The 24643-nt window shown below is 37.5% G+C and overlaps 1 protein-coding gene across 1 annotated transcript in view; it reads right to left on the reverse strand.

Moving 5' to 3' along the window:
• Nucleotides 1-24643, reverse strand: part of KCNK10 (potassium two pore domain channel subfamily K member 10) — a 196525-nt gene that overhangs the window by 3297 nt on the left and 168585 nt on the right. Inside the window, exons 5-6 of the mRNA XM_069092380.1 lie at nt 15836-16022; nt 6093-6235 (exon numbers count right to left, since the gene is read on the reverse strand). Coding sequence (XP_068948481.1) covers nt 6093-6235; nt 15836-16022 — 330 coding nt within the window. The remainder of the gene's footprint in view (nt 1-6092; nt 6236-15835; nt 16023-24643) is intronic.

Here is a 24643-nt window from a genome sequence, read left to right on the forward strand (position 1 = left end):
ACATTAAATTTTGCATTAAATTTATCAGAGTATGTTTGCATCTCTCTATTGTAAACTCCATGAGGTCAGATATCATTTCTTATTTAATCTTTGCATCATTCAAAGCACCTAGTAAAGTTCCTAGCACTCTACATAAATTAGGTGTCTAATAAATGACTGAATTGAATTTTTTTCATTCAACAACCATTGGCCTCCTATGTATAACTTCTACTACAGCTTTCTGTTGACAACATGGTCTGCCAGCCACCTCTTCCAGTACTGGCTACACTTTCACTCTCTCTCCTCAGTTTTCTTGAGAAAGCAGGGGAATTGAATTACTCCTTGCTCCCTGTTGCCATTTCTAAATTCTCTTCCTACTTCTGTAATTCAGTAATCTCTCCTACCTTTGAGTTTCATGCCATTCATATGCATCACTCAATTAAAATCCTGGTAGCTACTGTCTGTAAAAGAATCCCAGGTAACTCCTCTTCCTTTCCCCAATGAATTTAGTAAATGGCTCACAATTTTTCTCTCCTCTCCAACTCCTTCCCTCCTTCAACATATATATCCACTCTAACAGTCTAGCCAACTCAACCTACTCATGTCCCATGATCTACTCCTCTAACCCCCCCCAGTCACATATAAAGATGGTCATACCCTTGATCTTACCCTCATCCACAAATGTACCACCTCCATGTTCAAGATTTCTGAAATCCCCTTATCCAACCATAGTCCATTGGCTTTTTACCTCTCCCTCTGCCTTCCCTGTCAAACCCTAATCTTCATCTGAACCATGACCTCTAATCCCTTGACCCTTCAATTCTTTCCCAGGTCATCACCCCTACACTAGCCATTTTCCTCTTTTCCCCATCTTGATCCCTTGGTGAAGTAATTCACCTCTACACTATCCTTCTCTCTTGAGTCCTTTATCATTTCACATATTGTGTTCCGCTAAGCCTCAGCCTTGGATCACACCCACCATTTGCCTCCTTTACTCCTGCACAGGTGCTATTGAAACAAAGGTGGTAAAAATCATGTAAACATTTTTAATCCACTACAAATTTATATTACACAACCTCAACTTGACCCTCACTGCTACTAAGCAATCCTGTTATACTTCCCTTATCAACTTACTATCCTATGCAACTCTTCCAAACCTTTTTATCCCTCCTCAGACCTCTCATGGTTCCCCCTTTCCACACCCTCTCAACTGAGAAATTTGTCTCATATATGTTTTAGAAAAAATTATGCTTTCCACTGAGTTCCCTCTTTCTCCCTCTTCCTCACCTCACAGCACTCTTATGCCTTCTATTACTACCTCATCCTTCATCCCTAATTCAGATGATGAGATTTTACTCCTTACCAAAGTTAACCTCTCCTCCTGATCCAGAAATCTTATTCCATACCATCTCTTCCAATAGACTGACCCCTCTTCTTCCCTACTCTATCACTTGTTTTCAATTTCTCCCCATCTACTAGCTCATTTCTTACTGCCTTCGAATATGCCCATATCACCTCCATCCTAAAAAAAACCCCAAAAACCCAATTTGATCCTGCCATCCCTGTTATCTATCACCCTGTTATCTATCAAACCAAAAATTCTGCCCTTCATGGCTAAAATTGAAAAACTCATTGACAATCAGTTTCTGTAATCACTTTCTGTCTTCTCACCTTCTTTTTAACCCCTTATAATCTGGTTTCCAACCTTGCCATCCCCACCAAAACCATTCTCTCCAAAGTTATTGATGACCTCTTAGTTGCTAAATCCAGTCTCTTCTATCTCTGTGCAGTTTTTGACTCTTCTGATCAACCTCTCTTCCTTGATAATCTCTTTTCTCTAGGCTTTTGGGACACTACTCTCTCCTGGTTCACCTCCTACCTACCTGATGCATCCTTCTCTTTCTCCTTTGCTGGATACTCATCCGAATCATGGTTTCTAACTGTAGGTGTTCAATAGGATTGTGTCTTGGGCTCTCTTCTCTTCTACTTCTGTTGGTGATCTCATCAACTCCCCACCCCTCCATATCCAAGATGTTTCTAAGGCCTGTGAATTTCACCTTCACACCATCTCTCAAATATACTTCCTTCTCTCCTCTGACATTTCCACCATTCTAGTACAGACCCTCATCACCTCATGCCTAGACTATTGCAGCAGATAGCTGGTGGGTCTGCCAATCTCAAGACCCTCCCTAGGCCAATCCATCCTCCATTCAGTCACAAAAGTGATTTTCTTATAGCACAAGACTGACCATATCACTCCCCTACTCAATAAACTAAAATGTCTCCTAATCATCTTGGGGATCAAATACAAAATCCTCTATTTGGCATTCAAAGCCCTTCATAAGCTAGCCTTCTTCTACCTTTCCAGTAGGAAAGCACCTAGCACTCTGCACAAATTAGGCGCCTAATAAATGACTGAATTGAATTTATTCATTCAACAACCATTGACCTACTATGTTTAACTTCTACTATAGCTTCCTTTACTCTTCATGAACTCACCATGTACTGTTCAATCCAGTAACACTGGCATCTTGGCTGTTTCATAAATAAGACCCTTCATCTCTAGGCTCTGAGCATTTTTGCTGGTTGTCCCCAATCCTGGAAAGCTCTGCCTCCTCATCCCTACCTACTGCCTTCCCTTGGTTCCTAACTAAGATGAATGAAAAACCTGAGAGACAGAATTTCTGGGTAATTAATAATCAATTTATTAATCAGGCTAGCTAATAATCAATAAATTGATGGTCAGTCATTTCTCTGGGCACCCAGAGGCACCAAATGGAGACACTGAATGCCTTAAATATATTTTTTTAAAGGAAATGCCTCTGACAGGAGAAATTAACCCTGATTGGTGGACATTTAAATGAAGATGTAGGCTAAAAGTCTTCAGTTCCTCCTGCTGAGAACATGGCTTAATCATGAGATTCAGATTGCTGCACAAAGGAATCCATCCCTACCCATACCACTCTGGTTGGTTTTCTCCTTCATGAGCTGGGTAACCTTAAACTCCAATGGGATTAGGAGTGCAGTATAAGGGCATCAATTCAATGCTTTGGAGCTGAAATTCTCCTAGATTAGATTCTGCTTACACTCTAAACAGAAGTAAAGTCTCCTAGTTGCCTGGAGGAAAGTAGGATTTACATAATCTCATCTAATAGCCTTCAGAGACTGCCTGACTGACCTACAGGTGCAGAGCCCTAAATGAGGAAATAGAAAAAGAAAAGTCTGGATCCCAATTTAATAATGGACTATTAATATAATAGAAAATAATATTTCTCTCATAACCAAATATTCATTTTAGGAAGCCTCTTCCAATCCCTCATAATTCTACTGCTTTCTCTCTCTTATTTATTTCCTATTTTTCCTGTATATGGCTTGTTTACACATATTTGTTTGTTGTCTTTCTCTTTAGATTGTTGGGTCCTTGAGGAGAGGGACAGTGTTGCTTCTTTTTGTATCTCCAGTGCATAATAAGTGTTTACTGACTGATTAACTATCAAGTACTGTTCTTGGGAGAAATGGAGCAGTTGAAAATAAATGAATTAAAATACCCATACTCTTTGACTCTGTCATCCCACTCCAATCTACATACCCCAAGGAAATCAGTAATTCAAAGAAAAGTCCCCAAAGCACCAAATATTTATAGTAGCAATTTTTGTAGTAGAAAATAACTAGAAATAAAACAGATGATTATTGGTTGGGAGATGGTTCCTTTAAAAAAAACTGTGTATGTGATGTAATATTACTACTCTTCAAGAAATGATGAATATGGAAAATATAGAGCTATATGGGAAAAACTGATACCAAGTGAAGCAAGCAGAACCAGGAAAATGAAATATACAATAACTACAAAAATATGAATGAAAAAAATTTTAAACTAAATGCTATAAAAATATAATGACCATGTTTGTCCCTAAAGAAGACATATAAGACTGTGCCTCCTTTCCCCCTTTTTTAAATTTTTATTTATTTTATTTTAATTTATGGAATCAAATAGTTGTTCTTTGCAGAAGTGAGGGACTCTGGTTGTGCAACACTGCATTTAATAGTTGGTCTTGGATGATGTGTTAGTTAATTTTATTAGTATGGATTCTTTTTTCTTTCTTTTTTTTGTTTATGAGATGCCTCTCTGGAAGGAGGAGAGAGAGGGACATATTAGGAAATGAAAATCACATTGAAAACAAGACTTCAATAAAATTTTAAATTAAAAAATGACACAGGCTTATAATTTTTAAAAATTAATATTGCAACTGTCCTTTTACTTTTTATAGTTTGGCTTCTCTTTACTTCCTTCTCTCTGCCTCCCCTTCTCTTTACTTTGTCCTTCTCAACAACATATAAGCTGATGCAGATGGAAATGTCTCTGCTGATCACCTAGTCTAAGTTAAAACATTCAACATGAGAAAACTGAAACCCAAGGAAGTTAAAGAATTTGTACAAGAGTCACTCAGCAAGTAGGTGGCCCAGTGTATACAAGATCTTGTGCCTCCTGAATTCCATATGCTCATATACCTCCAACTGGAAAGGCCTATCTATTCTATAAATTCCCAAAGTGGGTGATACCACCCCCTGGGGGGCACTGAAATATCCTGGGGGGTAGTAGCCTTGGGTGCAATTGGAGGGTATCAAATAAAAATAAGGGAGTGGCAGAAGCATAAGGAAAGAAGAAAAGAGAAGAAAAACCATTTGTACATGTTTCATCTGTTCTATAACAGATAAAGTTGTAGTGATTACATTATTTTCCAAATAAACACACAAAATGTGACTTATAACCGATCAATGGTCAAGTCCACCAACAGGTCTTAACAAGCAAGTTGGTGGAGGTGAGCATGTGTCACACATTGTCAGGAAGTCCAGCATGCACTGGCAGTTATATGTGTGTGCAATGATTTGTTTACAATGCAACACTATATGGCTACATGAAGCAATATTGTGTCATCAAAATTTTAATTCAGGGGAAAACCCCACAAATTTACAATAAATTATTAAATTTAAAATGTATCATTTAAAAATATTTTTTCAAAATGATGCAAATTTTTAAAAAAACATTAAAGGGTTAAAGAAAGCAGATTTCCAGGGGGCCCTGAGTAATTTTTTTTTTTTGAAAAGGGAGTGGCAGGCCAAATAAATTTGGGAATCTCTGATCTATTCTAACCCTCTCATTTTAGATAAGGAAAATGTGACCCACAAACGTTAAGTAAATTGCAGAAAGTCACATAGGTAATAAACATCAGAGGCTTAATTTGAACACAAGTCCTCTGACTCTGGAGTCAGTGTTCTTTCCATTGTACCATGCTCTCTGCACACACACACACTCCCTTCATGCTCTTGCCTCTACACAACCCAAAAGACCCCATTTTACTGTTTTCCTTTGTATTCTTAATAAAAGCATGCCACTTTAAATCTTTTTTTAAAAAATTTATTCATGGTATGCCTTTCTTCTTTCTTTTGCCTTTGAGTAGATTTTCATAAGAATTGATGCCCTGGGTAAAATGTATTTAGCAATTGGAACCCATTTCTCTCTATTGATCTCAAGCACAAGGGAGAGAATGAACTTGACCTTTTAACTCCCCAACACTGATCATTTTTGCTTGCCTTCGCATACAGTATAGTAAAAGTTCATAATAACAAATCAACAAAGAATTTATGTATCATAGCATTGGCTAATCACATAATCATAAATTCAATTGAAGGAAAATTTTTTTACTGGGCTTCTTTCTGTTCTCCAGGTTTCTTTGATTACTGATGGAAGACAGTCTCATATATAAATCAACCATGCTTGATCCCTGACTTATGCTTGCTATTCCTAAAGGTTTGGGGGTTATTTGTTCCCCTTTTTCACTGCCAGAGTGTGGTATACCCACATACTAGGTTCTCAATGATAGAAGATTAATAATCGAGTCTCTTTCTTTTCTCCACTACCAGCAAAGAACTTAGAGAATCCTACTCCATTCGGTACATTGGTTAAAAATATCATTTGAATAAAATGCAGTTTGACAAAGCTTAGTGAGAAGTCCTAGAGCCAGGACAAGCCAGGACAAACATAAGGTTAAGACTATCTTTGGTTTGGTCTGATGTTTCCTGAAATAGTTGCACAGGTAGGAAAAGTACCATACCTCCTCTTTTGTCTTTTTGGAAAGAACCCGGAGCCAGTCTCCAATCATACTGAGGACAGCAGCAAAGTAGGCGAGTCCCACCAGGATCCAAAACCACACTAAGGGCTTATACCACTCTCGATAATTGATACCAGCATTTCCCCCTGAAAAGAACCAAATGTTACTTTGTGATTTTTTTTAATACATTAGCTTTGCGGGATCCATGTATTTTAGTCCATCAAATAAAGGTGTATAGTTAGCCCTTCCACATTGCAGGGGTTAGATCTGGAAAATCTAACCTAAGATCTGGAAAATCCACATAAAATTCTTTTGGCCCTCCCTTAGTACCAGAGAAGTCTGATTTTTTTTTTCTTTTTCCTTTATGGAATGTTCACAGTACCTTATTGTAAAATTTTGGCTGATATTATATAATGCTATACATATATTTTATGCATTTCTGAGTTTCTAAACTTTTTCTGTGTTGTTGTAGCAGCAAGCACCCTGGCGTCCCTAGGGTGGCTGCTCACACAGGTTCTTGGATCTGCTTTGATAAAGGAAAGCAACTCAAAGTGGGGTAACAAGCTCACTTTAATCAGTCAGACATATATCGTTTACCTTGTTCAGGGGAAAAGGTCAACACCCCGAACTCCAAAGTACACAGGCAGAATTATCAAGACAGAAACAGATCTAGTAGACAGATTTCAAACTGTCCAACCATTACATCCATACCAAATCAACATCTGGGTTTTTCAAAGCAGGGGGGGGGGGGGTCCTGGACAACGGCTTCCCAGAATCCAGATCAAATCACAGAACACTTCTCAAAGTGAGCCCCAAAACAAAGCTACACATCAGGGCTTATATAGCCTTCTCCTGGCTCAGAGAATGTAACAACCTTTTGGACCCACTGGCCAATCAAAAAGTATCTACTGAAAAACAATCCTCCCACCCCAGGCTTCAGGTGCACTTTAGCCTAGGGGCAGGGAAGATCTTCCAAATTTGCATTCCCATTACAGTTGTCTGTTGGCCTTTGTGTGTCACTTTCCACAAAACTCCCCCAAAATTCCATTTACTTTCTTAGGCTGACCCACAGACCAAGATATATCAAAACCTCAATGGGGAAAGTTGTGATGCAGCAGGAATAACTTTTACCAGGAACAGGACTGGACAGTGACTAATGGATCTACCCAATGTTAGAGACTCTTGTAGTGGACATTAAGGAAAAACTATCATCTGTTCCCTAGAAGGATTTAATTTGTGGCTGCCTTCTCATTCCTAATTGAGAAACACATAATGTCATGGAAAATTTGGATGAGTGAATTCATCATTCACTTACATTTCACCTTAAATTATGTATTATGATAATAAATTAAGCCAAAGAGAGTAATCTGGGCCTTTATTTTTATTTCCCTATTTATTTGAATGTAAAATAAATCTGTGAAATAATCCTAAATTTGGATTGGAATTCTTTAATAGGCCTATGGAATTCATTTCTACTTTTCCATAACTGCGCTTAGCCAAGAAGGTGAAAAATAGAAATTTTATAGTTCCTCAATCCTCCATTCAGGTAGATGAGAGGTAGTATTAATCATGGTTTGTCTCTATGATGCTAAATAACCAGCCATTTCTGCCAATTGTGACCAGGGAATGTTAAAGCTGGGGAAGGGGGAGGAAAAAAAAGGCATCAGTTAGAGAGAGGAAAGGAATCGGAGATCATGTATTCCAACCCTTTCTTTGACAATTAGTAGAGTGAAAACAATTTGACAAATTGAACTAACCAGCTGTTGGACTGTATTTAACTTTAAACTGATCATTTGGTAGGGCCAAATTAGCTCATTCAATAATTCCATAGTCCCAGATTCTAAACAGATGTGTAAAATATATACCCACCTACTTGCCTGCCTTGAATTAAGGAGGGATTGAGGATAAGGGATTTTACTCAAACATTCAAGTGAAACTGTGATTTCATAGATTCTGATGTTACCTCCAATGATGTGGACCAAAATTACTCCATGCTTACCTATCTATTACTGTTGAGCTCTTTTTTGCCCATGTCCTCCCACACCACAGAGTCCAACCCAAGGTACTGAGGGCCTTTCTCCCTTTCTCTCAACACTACAAGGATAGCACGAAGGCACTCAAGCTGTACATTTACTATCCCAAGCTCTCACCATGTGACCAGTTCATCTTCTTTATCAAACATGGATTTCCCTGTAGAAATACTTTATTCTGGTTCCTCTTTAAAGTTTGTAGTTATTCATTGCAACCTGTTCACTATCACTATGAGCCCTCCTTGTAGTACTAATTTTTAATTAATTTTTGCAAGCTTGTTTTTTGATAACTTATATGTTTATGTTACCTTTATTTCTGAATACATACTCCTGTTCTCTATCAAATGAGCCTATCAAAATCACTTTTAACAAAAATTTGAGAAGAGGGGAAAAAAAACCTCATTCACCAAAGATAAACAATATTGCATGTTGCAAATCAACTGCATCTGATAGCATATGCAATATTCCATATACTATATATGCATAATATATATTATGTAATTATTATATAATTATGTTCATAGAATAAGTCTCTCCCCTTTCCAGTCTTGCGTTCCACGCAACTGTCAGATCAATCTTCCTTAAGGGCAATTCTGTCCATATCATCTTTCTCTATTCAGTAAACTCCAGTGGTTCCTTTTTAATATAAAATGCTGTGTTTGACTTTTAAAGCTCTTCACAACCTGACCCGTTCAAAGTTTGTCATACATTACTCTCCTCTATATACTCTGCAATCCAGGGACATTGGCTTTTTTTAAATGTTTTTCACACATGGCACTCTATTCCCAGTTCTGCGCTTTTTCATTGGCTATTCCCCATGCCCAGAATGCTTGTTTCTTAATTCTACATCCTAGCTTCCTTAAAGACTAAACACAATTTACAAATTTAAAAAAAAAGACTAAGCCCAAGTCCCACCTCCTACAAGAGGTAGCCTAAACATGACATATATGTCCAAGGATTACTGAAGGAAGTGAATCATATCTGTCTTGACATTTCCCCTCTAAACAGAACCTAAAGAAAGAAGAAAGTTGCAGCCAAATGATAGAAAGACTTCAGGTTCTCCTTGTTAAGTCAAATAAAGGAACTGATGGAGTTAGTTTTGTTATATGTTCAAAGACAATGAACCACGTTTCATGAGACATTTAATCATTTTGCATTGTACTGCTTATTACAAGTATTTGCAAAAACAAAAATAATTTCAGTTGATGTATCAATATCTGACACAGGGGATGACAAGGTAGGAATTTTTTTTTTCTGAGGGAGAAGGCAGGGCAATTGGGGTTAAGTGACTTTCCCAAGGTCACACAGCTAGTAAGTGTTAAGTGTCTGAGTCCATATTTGAACTCAGGTCCTCCTGACTCCAGGGCTGGTGTACTATTCACTGCACCACTTAGCCTCCCTAAGGTGTGAAAATTCTAAGAACTCAGTAAGACCCTCTGAATTAAATACATATACTTCAGTGCAAAGGATGGAAACAGTGAGATGATTAGAAAGATATAGTAAAAAAAATATGCATCAGGAATAAGGAATAAACCAAGCCAAAGATGTATAAACCACACAGAAGTTTCATGACTCTACATCATTAGCATTTTCTTTTTTTTTTTTTTTAGCAATCGGGGTTAAGTAACTTGCTCAAGGTTACACGGCCAGTTATTTCTGGGTGGGGTGCTGAGTGTCTGAGCCCGGGATTCGATCTCCAGGTCGTCCCAACACTGGAGCCGGTGCCCTTACTTGCTGAGCCACCTGGCCGCCCCTATTAGCACTTTCTTTGAGGCAGAGAGGTTATAAGATTTGACCAGGGTCTCATGAGCAAAGGTCAGTTTCTGAGGCTGGATTGGACCTCAGGTCTTTCTGACTGCAGGTCCAAAGTTCTATCTGCTGTGCTTTGTGTGTAAAGGACAGTGAGTAGGCAAGTTCGGTGGAACTATAGAATTCATAAAGGAGAGTAATGTGTAATCAGTCTGGAAAGGTATGGGCTGGAGTCATATTGTGAGGAGTTTGGAAGGTCAAACAAAGACACTTGCTTTGTATCCTAGAGGCAAAAAAAGGACCTATAGAGTTTCTTGTACAGAAGAGTAACATGATCAAAATTTAAGATTAATTCTGAATTATTCATACAACTTATGAAGCATGAAAATTGAGCACTGGATGGAAGGATTTTAGAATAAATAAAGTCTTTACTCCTCTTGGTGCAGACATCATTACTCATCACAGAGAAGTGGAAAAATTTTCATTTCTGGGATGGCATATGTGGGTAATTGTAGAGTGCCTTCATTGTAAGCTTCATAATTATAATTTCCATCGTATGCTGGTAATTAAAAATCCCCAAGGGTCTGGCCACATCTAGTGCCATTAAACTCATGTTGATAGGGATAGAGACTAAACCTGTGATTTTACTGGTATAGGGAGGAACTCCCTGGTGAGGAAACTCCCTCTATCAAAGCAAGTTTGCACTTGCTTTGGAACTTAGAGCCTTTGAGAGTTGTCTAGAGCACTGAGGAGTTAAATGACCTAACTAGGGTCACCTGGCCATCAGGAGAAAACTTGAACCCAGGTTTTCCTGGCTTTGAGATCAGCTGTCTATCCACTACACCATTATAAGGGGCGGAGAGTTTAGAGGGAGGTAAAATGTGTGGAGGATGGAACAGGGAGAAGGGTCTAATCTGTGATCTTATCTGTGTAGGGAGCTTACTGCAACTAACCTTAGAGAGTTTCTTGAGGCATTGAAGGGTTAAGTGACTTTCCTATGCTCACTGAGGAAAGCAGAAAGAGCTGTGGGCCTGAAATCAGGAAGACCTAAGTTCAAATCTAGTGTTAGAAATTTACTAGTTGTATGACCCTCATCAAACCACTTAACTACTATCTGCCTCAGTTTCCTCAGTAGTAAAATGGGAATAATAGTAATAATAGCATCTACCTCCCAGAGTCATTATAAAGATAAAATGAGATAATATTTTCAAACTGCTTAGCATTGCGCCTAGTACACAGCAGGTGCTTAATAAATGACTGACTGATTTATTGATGCTTCACTTTATACTGGGGAATGATTCTATAACTACTGCCAACTTTCTAAAAATTAAAAATCTAAGCATCCCAGCCAAGAGCCAAAAAGAACAAACAGCAAGCCCCCACAATTCATTTCATCACTTTTTCCCTTTTCCCACAACAGTCTCCTTAAGGACTAATTCCAAAAGCACTTGCCCCAGTGAGTAATTCAGATTCCTGTATTTCATGGCCTCTCCAGGATCCTTCTCTTTGAGGCCATCCCACCCTGAAGGTAAACGTTGACTTTTGCAGGCTATTTACCCAATAATGAAGGCCACTAGGGTGTGCTAGAGAATAATGCAATTAGTGGCCCTTTTCATTGTGTACCCATCCCCTAAAATCCTGCAGAGCAGCGTCCCCTCAAAGTCAGGCTGCAAGATGGTGTAACAGCAGCACAGCTCAGCTGGGGATAAATTCAGTTGATAACAAAATCAACCAGCAATTAATTCTATTCAGCCCAGTTAGCAGAAGTAATCTTCCTGATACAGCTTAGCTGTGGAGCAGCCTAGTAGAATGGCTACCAGACCAAATCAGGCAAGTGATCAAGCATCTTCTGGGTTCTTATTTTTAAATGATGTCACCTGGCTTCCTGGTGCACTTGTTGTAGTATTACTATAAATGGGCAATAATTAAAATCCAACATTCATCAGGCATGTGTCTGTTCTGATAAGTCTGCAGGAGCTTTTCAATGGACCCTGGAAGCAAAAGGGGTCTTTGTCTATTAAGAGCCAAACATGATGAACTAAAATCAACCTCAATCACTGCAAACTTTCAGAATATAAAGGAAATATGTCCCTTATAATAGCATATATATATATATACATACAAATATATATGTATGCTATTATAAGGAACATATTTCCTTTATGTATATGTGTATGTGTGTGTATATATATATTATATATATATATATATAGTGGTTTAAGAGTTGTAAAGTGTATGTAAATACATTATCTCACTATAATCGGTGCCATATGCTATTTTCATCAGTTTAAGACCACAGCCCAGAGACTTTTAGTCATGTAAGGAACCATCAGAGAGTTAAAAAAAAAAATGTCTTCTTTGAAATAATCATCCCAAAAAAGGGTCACTAAAGCATAGGTCACCACATCTATGTCAGTCTACCTGTATACAGTAAGCATTTAATAAATGCTTATTGCCTGCTTGCCTATCTGAAGATAATGAATTTCAACTGAGGAGGGATTTTTTTTTTACATTTTTAAAATGTGCATTTGTAGTTATATGAAAAATTGAGCATGTTTAAATATAGATCACCTTGGTTATGGAATCAGAGATGGAGGACTAGAAGGACTCTCAGAAACCTCCCTTTACCCATGAGGAAACTGAGGCCAAGGAAATTTAAGTGACTTGCCCAAGGTCACTAACAGAGATAGCATTTAGACCAAGTCTCACTGATTCTAGAGCCAGCATTTTTTCCACTGTAACATGTTGCCACTGGCATAGATATATGCTACTGGATAATATAAATACAGGAAAGAAAATAGTTAAGGTAGATGTGTTTAAGGACAGTGATGGAAAAATGGAAATTTTCCACAATACCACTATACAAATGATTTTATAAAATGATATGGTTGAAGTTCTAAGAGTAAATTTACCTTTATTTGTATCCCCAACACTTACTTAGCACAATGCCTGGTGTATAGTGAATGCTTAATACATAATTATTGACTATTAACTGTCTTATTAATTGACTTCTATTTTGTCAGTGACCCATAAAAAATTTTAAGACAAAGAGGCACCCTCAACATGTACCTACATTCTCCACAGAACAATCATTCCAGAATAATTCCAATCCATCAACTAATGATGTTTTTGCTATCATATAAATTGACTGCAAGTTACTGATGTTCCAGAAAATTCTAGTTAGAATCATGCTCTAGAGTTCTGCTGCTTCAAATCTAGAGACAAGACTATTATAAGGATCCCACTTTGAGCTCAATCTCAAGCAAGTTATGCTTTCCAGGACTTCAACACATTTGTGGAGCCATTATAAATTCAAAAGATTGTTAAACAGCTGCATTCTACCTTTTGTCAGAGACATTGATTTTTTTCCCTAGTTACAAATATTTATAATTATGAAATCATACTACATTTATAGTCATTGAAATCAGACAGGAACCTTCAGAAGGTTTTTCTTATTATCCCATGCATATTTTCTACCCACTCCACCCCCAGCTTTTTACTATTTATAGGGAACCTAGTTCACTCAAATGAAACCAGTGTTTTTACAAGTAGATTCTATCAAATGGACACTTACCCTGGATATACAAAAGGAAAGAATGGACAAGGGACTAGATGCCACTTTGGGATGTTGTATGTTTTAGTGGTAATCACCTCAGTTTTCTAATTTTTAGTGATAGTCTTAGACAATTAAGGTGAAAGACTGTTATTTATGCATAATGGCCTGAAGCTCCATGCAATCTAATGGGAGTAACAACAAAGTTGACTTCCCTGGTGGGTCTTCTGGGTCAGGCAATTAGAAAGCAGGCAACAGTGCCATTATTTATTGTTGGCCTATGGCAGTCTTTCTATAATCCCTTCTGGATAGCTTTCCATAGAACAGATCATTTATCACTGAATTTTCCATACTCTATGGAGAGGCCAAATCATTCCTGGGGTCATTCTCAAGCAAGCAACAAGCATTTATTAAGTACCTACTATATGCCAATCACTATACTAAACTCTAGGATACAAAGAAAAATTTGTAAAACAGTCCTTGTCCTTAAGGAGCTTACATTCTAATGACAGAGACAACATATATATGAATTAATATATGCAACTAAAATATGGTAGGGATGCAACCTTTTCTGCCCATATTTAGCCAAAGACCAGTAAGAACAGTAACAAACAACATTTGACCAAATAAAAATAAAAAATTAAACTATGGTTATTTTAAAGCTGAAAAGTTTCATTTTCCAGTGTGAAATTAGTTAACTAGCTAACTGAGAATGACCCTATGGAATGAAACTGAAAACAGAAGGAAGTAGGCCCCATTCTCCCACAATCATCTTCTAATGACACTTAGGAAAGATTATAAAGAAAAGAGGTTAAATTCCACTTTGTTATCAACTCCCACCCCTACCCCACCCCCATCCCTGCATTCCCCCCAAGGTAAACCTGATGGAGATCTTTTTTTTTTTTTAATTTCCTTTAACCAGGATCTCTTAAGAGTATTTGATTATGAGGGTTATTGCTGTCCTGCTCACCACAAATGCATATTCAATCGTAATTCTTTCTTGCTATGACACCCAATGCCAAAAAATACACAGAAGTCTATGAGTTGGGACAACGAAACCCTCAGATGTTTGTCAGCAACAACAGGGAGCTGCTAAAACCAGCCCAAGAGTCTAATGATCTATTGCAATCCATCCTGTAAGGAAATATCTTCAGTATACTGTGTTAGCTACTGGCATAAGAAATGAAGGCCATTGTTAATTGATTTAAGTACTAAAACACCTGACTTCCAGATATCTTATTTATATTATATCTATATTGAATGAGACTTTCTCTTTCTAATATTTCATCCTAGATTTGTTATTGTCATATAGAAATTTCATTAATTTTGTAGGTTATTTTGTATTCAGTTATTTTCCTGAAGCTATTATCTAAGTTAACAAGATTGATTTATTTGCTGATTCTCTGGAGTTTTCTAAGTAAACCATCATGTCACTACCAAAGAAACATAATTTTTCACACTTTCTGCCTCTATTTTTTTCCTTTAATTTCTTTTTCTTGTCCTAGCGCCATCTCTATCCTTTCAACAACTATGTTAAATAACAATGGAGAAAGAAAGCACCCTTCCTTTATTATCTATTTTTACCAAGAAATCTTTTAAGGTTTCCTTACTGCAAATTATGGTAGCTTTTAGTTTTCAATGTATCCCTTTTACCAAATGAAAAAGTGGTTCTTCTGTTCCTATGCTTTGGAGGGGGGCAGGGAAGGGTTTCAGCATAAATGAATATTGCATTTTGTCAGTGCCTTTTTCTGTATTAATTGATATAATCATGTTTTTTTAGGTGTTTCTGGCTTAATATGATTAATATAATTAATTCCAAGAAGAATTGTTTTCCAGATGTTGAACCACCCTTGTAACCTTGATATAATTCCAACTTAATCACAGGGAAAAAAAATTCTGAATAATGCTATAGTCTTTTTGCTGAAACTTTAATTTTTTTAAATCAATATCCATTGATGGTATTGCTCTACAATGTACTAACAGAGCTGAGAATTTATTGTTTGGAAGGAAACTCATTTCACTCATACATAATTCAGAAAATTATAAGAGAAATAAGCTTTATAGATGTACAAAGCTTACCTCCTTTCTACTGTAAGGACTTGGTACTGTTTGCGTCATCCAAGCCTATGGATTTAAATCAGACTTTGCCCCAGTGTGCCACTTTTATTTCTAGCCACACAGAAGCACTGATATTCTGAGCCATTTTCATTGTTACTCTGTAGAAAGGTATTTCAACAGACAGGATGGAAAAACCTCATTAATAGAGATATTTCCATTTCTTCCTTTCTATTCCATTACTCCCCTTTAAGACATATGTTTCTACACACACAAACACACATGCACATATACATACATGCATGCACACATGTGCATGCGTGCACACACACGCAAGTCCACTTGGATACCAAACTTACCTGCCACATAATCACCAAAGCCAACGGTAGTCAATGTTACAACCACAAAGTATATGGATTCTAAAGCTGTCCATCCCTCAATGTACTTAAAAATGACTGCAGGAATTGTTACAAATACAATGCAGCCTGCCAAGATGAATAATATGGTTGAGATCACCCGGATCTTCGTCTGACTCACTTGCTTTTTCTAGAAGAAGTAAAGAAGAGAAGAGGGTAAATCACTTTTATTATCCTTTATCTGGATGTCAGAGATAGATCATGTCTTGTAAATACTTTGAGCCATCCCACAACTGCTTCCTTTCCCTAAAATCAGATCATTCAAGAGGTAAAAGGGATATTACACTCCATTCAACCCAACGTTTATCCAATATATTAATACTCTTTCCAATGTCTTTGACTAATCTTTATTTGGTCACTCCTTATCTGTTTCCAGAAATGGAAAACTTGTGAGGAAGTCTGTTCCATTTGTGGACAGCTCTAATTATTAGAAAACTTTTTTTGGTCATGCTAACATCTACCACCAATTAGTCTCCTGAAGGCCATGCAGTATAAATCTAATCCAGGGGTGGGGAACCTGTGGCCTTGAAGTTATATGTAGTTCTTTAGGTCCACAAGTGCAGCCCTTTGATTCAAGGGCCTCACTTGAGGACCTAGAGGGTCATATATGTTGCCTCGAGGCCATAGGTTCCCCATCCCTGGAATCCATTGACACAATAACTTTTCAAGTATCTGAAAATAGTGAATAAGTACCTCCTTTTCCCCTTAATTTTTTTTTCCCCAGGGTCTCTCTAATCTAAGTTTCCTTTGACTAGAAGAATTTTTAAAAGTATGTGTGTATGTATTGTGTGTGTGCTATGTATTTCTATGCTCTTTTTGTAAAAATCAGTCCATCATTGATAATAAACAAGGTAGTATTAATTAAGTGCCTTCTATGGATCAGATACTTAGGTTAGGAACTAGAGATAAAAAGACAAAAATAAAACTACTTGCCTTTCAGGAGTATACATTCTATTGCAGAGACAACAAACACTTATATAAGTAGATAAAACAAGGTCATTTTATGGGAGAGGTACAAGCAGATAAGGAAATCAAGACATAAAAGGTAATAAAACATAAATTTTAGTGTTTTTAAAAAAATACTATGGTAATTGTATTTATGCTGATCCATCTACCCTCTCTTGCTAGATCTCCTTTAAGACGAAAAGGCAGGGGGGGCAGTTAGGTGGTGCAGTGAATACAGCACTGGCCCTTGGAGTCAGGAGGACCTGAGTTCAAATCTGGCCTCATACACTTAACACACACACACACACACACACACACGCAAACTAACCATGTGACCTTGGGCAAGTCACTTAACCCCAATTGCTCTCCAAAAAGAAAAAAAGACTAAAACGCAAGGGCAGCTAGGTGGCAGAGTGAGTAGAGCACCAGCCCTGGAGTCAGGAGGACCTGAGTTCAAATCTGACCTCAAATACTTAACACTCACTAGCCATGTGACCTTGGGCAATTCACTTAACCCCAATTGCCTTGCCTTCTCCCCTCCAAAAAAAAAAAAGAAGAAGGAAAAAGGACTAAAGGGTAACATTTGAGAAACCAGGCCAGATTTAAATGTTGCCATATGAATGAAACAAAAAGTGGAAAATCATCTCCTTGGTTTCAGGCACTTACCAGTTAGGTGTATATATATTTTCTCATGCCATCACTGACATTTTTCACTTTACCGTTAATTTTACTGGAAGAGAATTCATTGATATGGTTTATGAATGCTACGGCTAGTTAAAATATGCTAAGAGAGGGGCAGCATTTTATTGAAGAGAAAAGCTTAAAGAAATGCCTGTCCAGATAAGACTATCCTTGTTTGGCCAAATTCATAAACCCTTTGCAGAAAGCCACAAGAAAGGTGTTTCATGATTCTAAGAGCAACCAAGTAGTTCATCCTTCAAAATTCTTGTTGAGGGATGACTTTATCTCAGAAGCGTAAAGTACTATAAATTGATTTTCTAAAATCTCCCTTCCTTTATTCTTTCCCTTTTTCCTTATTCCTAATAAAGAAGTCTTCCTAATATTTTTATAATCAAAAGATTTATTTTTTTTAAAAACATGTTTTAAAGAATTTTCTGTGCCCATTCCACAAAAGCATTTTATATGACTAGATTGTAAGTTATACTTTCCATAGATACATTCAATATTGCAATAAAGATGGATCAGTAGTTGAGAATAGCAGAATATCTGTGTGTTTGATCCATATCAGTCCTGCTAATTCTTCAGTTCCTTGATCTATGACCCTAAAATGATATTTGTAGAAGAAAAAAAGAAATATTCTTAATCTCCTTTAAAAAGGAAATGTGTATAAGGCTTAATGACATACTCAACATTTATTAAGATCCAGGACAAATAACTTATCATAAAGCATTTGTCATGGTTGTTGTTCATTCATTTCAGACAGATCTGATTCTGTGAACACATTTGGGGTTTCTTTGCAAAGATACTGGAGTGGTTTGCTATTTCATTCTCCAGCTCATTTTACAGATGAGGAAACTGAAGTTGGTTAAGTGACTTGCCCAGGGTCACACAGCTAGTAAATGTCTAAGGTCAGATTTGAACTCAGGTCTTCCTAGATCCAGGTTCAGCCCTCTATTATTCCCTGTATCACCTAGCTACCCATCACAATAACTAAAATACAATAAATACAAACCCACTTAACAAGTTAACATGACATTATTATTGTAAATTTAAATTTTGGGGGGAAATATTGATTACCAGAAATAATACCTTATTTTTTCATGGTGCTTTAATGCTTCCATGGGGCTTTGACATTTCATTTGAACCTCACAACAATCCTACATATAAGTCAAAAAAGGACTATTATCCTCATTTCTAAAAGCTGTAACCAGGATGAAGTAACTAGGACTTTGCTCCCAGGCTCAACCAGGTGGAGGGGCAAGGTTGTACTCCCCACCCACAAGGCCCACCATCCCTACACTTGGTCCTATAATACTATAACTGAACAACAACAAAAACTCCTCTGGCCTACCCCAACACAGAACAACTATGCTTAAGACCATTCACCATCTGATCCTAAAGAGGGTATCAATGGCCCTCTAAGGGCTTGCTTTCCACCTCATCCTCATGGGGGAAGGGGATGCTAATGGTGAAACACCTTCCCTTATTATTACAGCTTTCCTTTGCCATGATGCCACCCATGGATTCCATCCCCCTCCCTTTCCCACCTTTTTGTCTATTCAATTCTTTTCGTCCCAGGTAAAAATATTCCGTGTTACAATTCTACCTATTACACAAATCAGGAGAGTAAGGCCCAGAGAAATAAAGTGACATGCCCCAAAATCATGCAGCAAGGTAGAGCTAAGACTTAAGCCCCCAGGTCTTGTGATTCCAAGTCCAGTGCTCATCTCACTAAACCATACTGTGAAATATAGTAAAGTGTAAAGGACATTGTAAACACGGGAGAATTTTTTCCCCAGGCCATGAATTTTCTTTTGGAAAGTTGCTGAGTCTGCTTAGAAATATGGAACTCATTTACTTGACCTTCACACACACACGCACACACACACACACACACACACACACACAACTCTAGCCAGAGACTTAATCATACTAAAACCACAGTGTTTATTTGCTAAGTGAACTCTAATTACTAGCAATGGGAACATCATCCTATTTTCCTCTATAAATCATCTTCAAACACATAATGAAATTAAAATTAATTAGGTGTTTGGGAGACACTTGTTAAGCAATAAATTAGGACCTGAATGCAATCAAAATCCAAATGAAGTTGAGGCTTGCAAAGGAGATTTGAAAGAATAGAGGAAGCTAACATTATTTGTAAAACTCATCAAGAAAATAAAAGGGAAGACCACAGGGCAAAACAGTGTGTGGGGGAAGGGGGGTGGAGTTGTAGCAAGGATTAGGATATGGTGTATACTCTCAATTTTCCATTTTGTAGCAGATTATCTGCTGAGGACTAATAGCTCCTATTTGCATAGCACTCCTCTTAAATGCAGGTAGTACAAGTATTATTCAGCTTTACACATAAGGAAATTGAGGCTTGGAGAGATTAGGGAATTCATCCAATAGTACATACCTAGCAAATGTCATATCCAAGGCTCAAATCCAGGCTGCCTAATTCTGAATGTGGCCTTTTCTCTATGCTGCAAAATGCTATCATCACTATTTTGCTTTCTTCCCAATATCTAGCAAAATTCTAAAGCAACAATGGTTAGTTCAAATGATGTGTACCCAGGAAAGTTTGAATAATTTTTTAAAAAGAATTAGAAAGTTAAATCTCTTGTATATACTATATATTTCTATTGGTAATGCCTACAAAGATGCTCATATGCCCACTTTAACCATCCTAATTTAGACCCTCATTAACATTTCAGCTGACTATTGCAATAGCTTCCTAATTGTCTGTAATGGTAATGTAAATGGGAAGATATTTCCCATCCATTAATAGGCCCATGTGACTTGCTTGAGTCACATGAGACTGTGGTGGGAGGAGTTTGCCAAGTGGGTGGAGCAGAAAGGGGTAAAGAAGGAAGGGGTGGAACAGGAGGGATAGAACAGAGCCCAGAGGAAGTTGGTCAGAGCAGTTAGAGCTGAGGGAGAGAGAAGCAGGCAGCGAGCTATGTTTGTTTGTGGGAAGACACTAGCAGAGGGAAGGCTTGGGGATGCCAGTGTCCTCTGCATTGTTATTATGTATAGATTTCTTTGTTCCTATGATGGATTTGGCTTTCTGGTATCGGGATTCAGCTTTCTTGTGTTTGAATAAATGTTTTGGTCCTATCTTCCATGTGGAGTCTGTTATATTTTGCGATTCAGAATTATGCCAGCATATTCATAGTCATTGCAGGCACTATGAATATTGCATTGTCACTTCATTATCTTTTGTGAATCTAGATTTTCCTTTCTAATCCTTCAGAATCATCTAATTAATTTCCCTAAAATATAGCTCTGATTATATTACCTTCTCCTCCCACTTAAAAATTTTCAAAACCTTACCATAACCTATTGAACAAGATCCAAACTCCTCAGATTGACATTCAAAGTCTTTCTCCTTTTTGCTCCAGCAGAACCATAACTGGCCATTTTTTTTGCCTGGGGCTAGGAGCTCAAATCATACTTACATTGACCAGAATAAAATGTCCCCTCCAATCAATTTTTAAGACAAATTTAATAGAGGAAGGTACAGGGAAGTAACTCCAGACCACAAGGCTTCATGGAAGGGGGTGGGGCAGACAGACACCATGGGCTGGAAAAGGTTACTGCTGGGGGAGGATCAGAATGGGGCAGTCCAGGAAGAAGTTGAGACAAAGGTACCAGGATGAGGAAACTGAGAGCTTTCTATTTTATTTTCTTTTATCTTTTTTAAACATTAATTTTTTAAATATATATTTTATTCTGAATTTAAGAAATAAAATAAGCATTTCAATGACATAGTAGAATAGAAAAAAAAGATGCTTGTACATGGAACTACTAATCTATTATGTACAACTTGCTATTATTTTTGAATATGTAATAAAGTTTTTATGTAATTTTCTTTTTTCCCCTTCTCCCCATTCCTGCCCTAAAGATGGCTGCCATTAGACACAAATATGTATATATGTGTAAAACGATTTCATACATACTTCTGTTTATCAGTTCTTTCTCTGGATGTAGATAGCATCTTCATATATCCTTTGTGATTAATTTGGGTATTCATCATAGTCAAAGTGACTTAGTTACTCAAAATTATGCTTAAACAATATTATTGTTACTGTATATAATGTTCTCCTGGTTCTGATCATTTTGCTCTTCATTATTTCATGCAAGTCTATCCCTGTTTTTCTAAGATCATTGCACTCATTATTTCTTATAGCACAGTACTGTTCCACCCCACTCATATACCACAATTTGTTCAGTCATTCCCCAATTGATGGACATTCCCATAATTTCCAGTTCTCCACCACCACAAAGAGAGCTACTATAAATATTTTATAACATAAAGATTGTTTTCCTTTTTTTCTAATCATCCTGGGAAACAGACGTGGTAGTGGTATTGCTTTAAGAACATTCATTTTTTAAATTTTGTGTTCCAAATCATCTCCCTCCTTGTAGCCCCTCCTTTACCCATAAGAAGGAAATCAATATGATATTATCATACATGTGAAGTTATGCAATACATATTTCCATATTAGTCACGCTCTAAAAAAAGTAAGAAAAATCAAGTGAAAAAATGTTTTTCAATCTGCAGAGTTCATCGGCTCTCTTTCTGGAGGTGGATAGCATTTTTCATCATGAGTCCTTTGGTTTTGTCCTGAATCATTGTATTGATCAGAATAGTTGACTCTTTCACAGTTTATTATCTTTACAATAGTGCTGTTACTGGTAGAATATTCTCCTGGTTCTGCTCCCTTCACTTTAGACCAGTTCATTTAAGTCTTCCAAGGTTTTTCTGAACCCATCCCCATTGTCATTTCTTATATAGTATAGCTTCCTATTTTAACTAGTTTTTTTAAGTAGGTGCTAATCTCAGTTTTTTCTATTATGAAGGATTTAAAGTACTGTACTGACCCTCTTAAGTTCCCTGAAACATGCCCCTGTTGCTTCACCCTAATTATGGCTTTGGGTCCCAAACTACCTTTCCAAAAACTACTGCTATTTTCTGTTCCCCAGATATATGCCCTATGGGGGTTTTTTTTTTTGGTTCCCCTTTACCTTTACTCACTATGTTTCCTCTATCTGAAATGCTTTTTTCCTCACCTCTCTTTCCCTTATACCCATCTCAGCTCCACTTGTACAATCTCTACTCAAGCTAGAGGTCCTAATCAAATGTCATTTCCTCCATGCCTTTCCAGATTCTCCCATTTCTAAGTCATAGATGTTGGAGTCTGCGGCCCCCTCAAAGGTCTCAGGCAGCCTTTTTGAGTTCAGGTATGGTCACAGGGCACTTCGTGTTATGTGCTTATCTTATCTGAGGTCAGGGAGCCCTGACCTCTAGGAAGTGCTGAGGTGCCCAGATTGTGTGCTGTCATGCAAATACCCTGTTACCCTGAGGTTTATCTCAGGATCAAAGGGTAAGTGCGCAGGAGTATGCAAGCTATTCTGGACACAGTCTCCCTGTTCTCTGATTGGCCCCCTACCTTCTCTCACGAGCTGTTCACCAGCTGTCCACAAGCTCTACAAGTGCACTTTGGGGGATTTAAGGGCTGAAGCATGAGGGGACAAGGGAGGTAGGGAGAGATATAACAACACGCCTGTCCTGCCAATAAAGCTGTGCCTCTTTCCATTTCCACTGACTCAACTTCTCCTTTATGCAAACACGCGGGAACGTGACCAGAATGCACACTTAAGGCCGGGAAACTGAGGTAAGACTCAGCTAGAATCATAGGATCGCAACAAGTCGCAACAATGGATTTCCTCCTATGGATTGATATAACACTTTGAATTTGGGGTAAGTCAGTTAAACTTGTAGGCTTCAGCTCCCTCACTTAAATCAGGGTGCCAGATTTGACAAATTCTAAGGGCCCTTTCAATTCTAATACCATCTGACTTTGTGACCTGACTTCTCATTTCACTTTTAAGTTATATCTAATATTAGAGGTATTTGTGGGTATATTTTATTTCTCTTTTTAGACCATAAATTCCTTGAAGGCAAAGATCATATCTTATTCATCTTTATTTTTTCTCTCTACAACCCCAATGTCTAACATGTTAACAGGTGCTTTTTAAAATCTCCTGAACTGACTACCCTATCCAGTACAACAGGCACATATTTCCATAAATATCTCCCTGTGCAAGGCACTGTTGCATTGTACTAGGTACTAGAGATCCAAAGACAGAACAAAAAAAAAAGGACCCCTGTATTATAGGTTACATGTATAAGCACTGCAAAATAAATGAGGATCAAATGAAATCACATGGGCAAAGTATTTTGCAAACCATAAAGGGCTATATAAATATAAAATATAACGTGTCATTATTATTACTAGTTTGATTATCTATTGCTCTAGTTATCCACATTTCTGCTTGCCTCCATAATACAGAAAGAGCTGATAAGAATGTTACAGGTTTAATGAAATTTTTTTTTAAGATACAGCAACAAGTTTATCTCAAAAATCATCCTCAGTATCATCTAGGTGGCATGTTTACATCACCTATCTAATGGTTTAATTTCCACAGTGTAATGCTGTCTAAATATTTTTTTCCAATATTGATGGTCCTAGAGTCAATACCAATATCCGCTGTTGAGGAATGTTTCCTGGTATCTAGCCTAGAATTTTACCCTTTTGTTTCTGGATCATTGTTCCTTTTCTAGCCATATTCTTAATAGATGCGTCCTCCCCTTTCTTTAAATTCCCTCATTCTCAGTGAAAAACCATGGTTCTTTTTCATCCTTTCTTCTATTATTCTGGCTGTATCAATTGAACCTATTCACAATTTCAGCTCACAATCACAAATCTTCTATTTGCCCTTCTATTAATTTTCTCTGCCCCTCTTCCTCCCTTCCAGCTTTTCATTATCCTTCTGAAACTACAGGGAATTGCAGATGATATACTAGATAATGGCATCCGACTAAAGCGCTGATATGATAGGCCATGAGCTTTCATCTCATCTTACCACCCCTCCCTCTCATCCCTACTCTCTCTCCCTCTCTCACCACATGCAGAAATCTGTTTCTATGCAGGGATATTGCTATACAAATTCACCTCCATTTACTATCAGCAACCAGGGCAGTGAGCAGAAAGCTCCTCAAAAGCCAAGATCTGATTAAGCTTAAACATTCCTGGACTAAAATAAAAAGTATATGTG

Source organism: Petaurus breviceps, unplaced genomic scaffold (genome assembly GCF_028583685.1).
Source record: "Petaurus breviceps papuanus isolate PSGF00001 unplaced genomic scaffold, PetGlider_PUasm1.0 189, whole genome shotgun sequence".
Taxonomy (NCBI): Eukaryota; Metazoa; Chordata; class Mammalia; order Diprotodontia; family Petauridae; genus Petaurus; species Petaurus breviceps.